Below are 3,735 nucleotides of genomic sequence, written 5' to 3'. Positions count from 1 at the left end.
AGGGACAAAGGCGGCGACCACATACTCCAACTCCAAGTAACGACCCACACAGCGCTGACGCTGCTAACGGAAATCCTAATGGCTCTGCTCACGCACGGTCTCACTGAAAATGTTGTGTTGATATTTGGACACCGCATTGATGCAACTGGTTCGATATTTCATTCGCAGGCGATAGTTCTCATTCTGTTTAATTTGATCAAATTAGCCGTCCAAACCCGGTATAATCAAGATGCGAGTACATTCCTGCCCACTTCATTGAAACAGAAACTTCACCCTCGCATTTCTCGTTAGTTTGTCTCAATCTTCATACACTTCTCTCAGCGATCCATCCCTTCAGGTTGAATTAACGTAAACAAGATGTTTGTGTGTTTGTTGCTGCTGCTGTTTTAGTTGTGAAGTGACTGACTTTTATTGACTGCAGTCTGTTGTTTTGAACGTGTGAGTCCCGGTTTCTATTCGAGAAACATTGCTGCGACGGCTCCGAGAGTCATTAGACAATTGATCGTCAATAGTTGATCCGAAAATAGTTGTATTCGCTCCATAGATGCTGCCTCACCCGCTGAGTTTCGCCCGCATTTTTGTCTACCGCCAATAATGTCGTTTAAGCAAAGAGCGATCTTGTTCCCATAGGTTAGCGGTTTAAAATAGTAAGAATGCATTCCTAGGAGTCTCTCACCATGAAACTAATTCACACTCGGTGTGTTTTGTAGGTGGGTCAGAATAGAATAACTGTGGATGCGGGGATCCATTATCATACACAAATGTGTAATTAATTTCTTAATGTCTAAGGTATTGCTGAAAATATATGTTATTTTTGGGCGGGCTTTTCAAATGTCAGTTCTTTTGTGGAGCGACGGTTGTTTTCCTATTGGCGTCTGGTCATTGGAGAACGAGGCAGCTCTACGATTGGCCTATTTCATATTACCAATGAGATGAAGCGCTGCGCCACCAATAGTAAGCGCCCCACCACATTCCTCTCTAGAAGCTACAAGCAGGGCCAGTGCAGGAGAATTTCCACCAAAGATCCTATAGGATCTTTCATTTCCACATTCTCTTTCCGCAGAAGTTTGGTGAAATGGACTGGACGAGGGAAAACCGGAGGCAAAGCCAAGACCAAGCCTAAGTCACGCTCGTCCCGAGCTGGACTGCAATTCCCGGTGGGCGGTGTTCACAGGCTCCTAGCGAAAAGGCAACTATGGTGAGCGGGTGGGTGCCGGAGCCCCGGTCTACCTGGCTGCTCTGCTCGAATATTTGACGGCTGAAACCGTCGAGCTGGCCAGCAACGCGGCCCGGGACAACAAGAAGACCCGCATCATCCCCAGACATCTGCAGCTGGCCGTCCGCAACGACGAGGAGCTCCACAAGCAGCTGGGAGACGTGACCATTGCTCAAGGCGGTTGCTGCTATGATCTTTGGTGCTGCCTAATATCCAGGCCCAAGAAAAGCAGCGCAACCTCTGGCAGTAAGAGAAAACAAATCAGCGAAACGTCAATCTAACGACACAACGGCTCTTTTCAGATCCACCCACCGTGTCTGTCGAAGGGCTGAATACCGGCTGGGGTGGGCGCGGGGTATTTCCGTTCAGTTTATCCGCTGTCGTATGAAACACCCGGACTAACTCACATTCCACGTTACGTCCCTCCAGTTGCAATGAATAAAGCCAACAACTTCCACACACAAAGCGCGCCGCTTCTATCCGGGTTTCTACACAGTCCGCATTCTCTCCGTCAGATACACGGAGCTCTCTCCCAACGGGGTGCAGTGAGTGGGGAGCTGGGGAATTTCAGGAAGGTCGAATGAAGGAAAATTTATGAATCCGCAGAGGGAAAATTTAATCTACTTTCATTTGTATGACGACTCCAATTACTGGAAATAACTTAACCGGTCAAACTGCATTTGTGGAGGGAAGGAATAGGCGACATTTCGCCGACACGAATCTGTGTGTCTCCATGTAGCAACGCCTTTCTTCATGACCTAATGCCACCCAGACTCTTCGGCACCAGACCGGTGTTTTGACACCACTCCACAACAGTACAACCGATCACCAATGTAACAAAATGTTCATTTACAGGAACACATTGACTGCTGCAGGATGCAATATAAGCAATATAAATAGCAATATAACAAATCTCATCGGCCCCAGTTAACCTATAACAAATTATAATTAATCAGATCTCATGGTCACTGCTCCATCTGTGAGGCTGTGGGCGGCACTTAGAAGAGCCTTTGTTTTGTGTTGGAATAAAGGGGGTAGTTATTTAGCCGCCGAACCCGTAGAGAGTGCGGCCCTGTCGTTTCAGAGCGTACACCACATCCATGGCAGTGACCGTCTTGCGCTTGGCGTGCTCGGTGTAGGTGACCACGTCCCTGATCACGTTCTCCCGGAAAACCTTCAGCACCCCGCGGGTCTCCTCGTAGATCAGACCAGAGATCCGCTTGACCCCACCACGCCGAGCCAGGCGGCGGATAGCTGGCTTGGTGATGCCCTGGATGTTATCGCGAAGCACTTTGCGGTGCCGCTTTGCTCCGCCTTTGCCTAATCCTTTGCCTCCTTTCCCTCGACCAGACATGATGCTGCTTCACTCGAGTTGCTGCTCAGTGATAATCTAACTGGTGCCAAAGATCTTATAGCGCATAAGATCTTTGACTGGTGCTATCTCATTTTATACACAGCGCCCGACCTGCCCGAGATACGCAGCGAGTGAGAGGCGGGGAGAGGAGGTGACAAAGTGACAGACAGAAAAAGGGACGTCTCTCATCTTCCAGCTCCGCCCTCGGTTTTTTGCAACAGGAAGACGCCCCACAAACCTAGATTTTGCCGATGGCATTGCACTACTAGCAGAGTCGAGACAAATCCTTAAAGAGATATCAGCTCTGGAGGAGAATGCATCAAAGGTTGGATTAAAGATCAGCTGCCAGAAGCCAAAGACCATGCAGACTGGAGACCAGCAGCCAATAGACCAACTGATAATCAATGGGGAACCTGTGGAAAACGTCACAAGATTGACCTTTCTTGGCATCATGTTCACAGTAGATGGAGATGTAGAGATCGACATCAACTCACGAATTGGTAAAGCTGCATCAGTCTTCAGAAAAATGCAGGCATTATGTTCTAGTAGCGGGATATCCAAGATGCTAAAAGTCAAGCTCTTCCAGTCTGTAATCCTCCCTCTGCCAGTGAGACATGGAAAATCAATGTGAAGATGAAAAATAAATTGAATGCATTCCAACAACGCTGTTTGAGGAAGATCATGAAGACTAGCTACAGAGACCACATCACAAATGAGGATATCTACCGGGAAACTGCAACAAAGACTCTCAGCCAGGACATAGAGGTACGCAGGATTACATTTGCAGGACATGTACTCAGAATCTCACCAGATCGTGTACCTAAGATCGCAATGACCTGGCAACCTGACGGAAGAAGAAAAAGAGGCCGATAAAGGCAACTTTACATAACACTGGTTCATCCACATCTACAGTATTGTGTACCGTTCTAGTCACCACGCTATGGGAAGAATGTGGTTGGGTTGGAGTGAGTGCAGAGGTGATTCACCAGCGTCTTGCCTGGACTGGAGACATTCAGTTGTGAGAAAACTTTACAGATTCTTGTTTTGTTTTCCCTGCAGTGAAGGAGATTGATTATTAACTAGATGAAAGTATATATCTACTGATAGGTGAGATCATCAAAATTTATTCCCCCTTCCATGTGTATTAAAAACAAGAGAGCAGAGT

At 47.5% G+C, this 3,735-nt stretch overlaps 1 protein-coding gene and 1 pseudogene across 1 annotated transcript; one reads left to right on the top strand and one right to left on the bottom strand.

Annotated features, from left to right (window-relative positions):
- Positions 1-932: 932 nt before the first annotated feature.
- LOC116968419 lies at positions 933-1,497 on the top strand (annotated as a pseudogene).
- A 716-nt stretch (positions 1,498-2,213) lies between these two features.
- LOC116968589 (histone H4-like) lies at positions 2,214-2,602 on the bottom strand. Its single transcript, XM_033015359.1, has one exon. The coding sequence runs from the start codon at positions 2,568-2,570 to the stop codon at positions 2,259-2,261; it is 312 nt and encodes a 103-aa protein (XP_032871250.1). The 5' UTR covers positions 2,571-2,602; the 3' UTR covers positions 2,214-2,258.
- Between the last annotated feature and the right edge of the window lie 1,133 nt (positions 2,603-3,735).

This window comes from Amblyraja radiata, chromosome 45 (genome assembly GCF_010909765.2).
Source record: "Amblyraja radiata isolate CabotCenter1 chromosome 45, sAmbRad1.1.pri, whole genome shotgun sequence".
NCBI lineage: Eukaryota > Metazoa > Chordata > Chondrichthyes > Rajiformes > Rajidae > Amblyraja > Amblyraja radiata.
The sequence above is the reverse complement of the archived record's forward strand: the minus strand, read 5'-3'. Positions and strand labels throughout refer to the sequence as shown.

What these genes read in the sequence shown, in the direction of transcription:
- LOC116968589 (XM_033015359.1), bottom strand. Translation starts at nt 2,570, where the DNA reads ATGTCTGGTCGAGGGAAAGGAGGCAAAGGATTAGGCAAAGGCGGAGCA.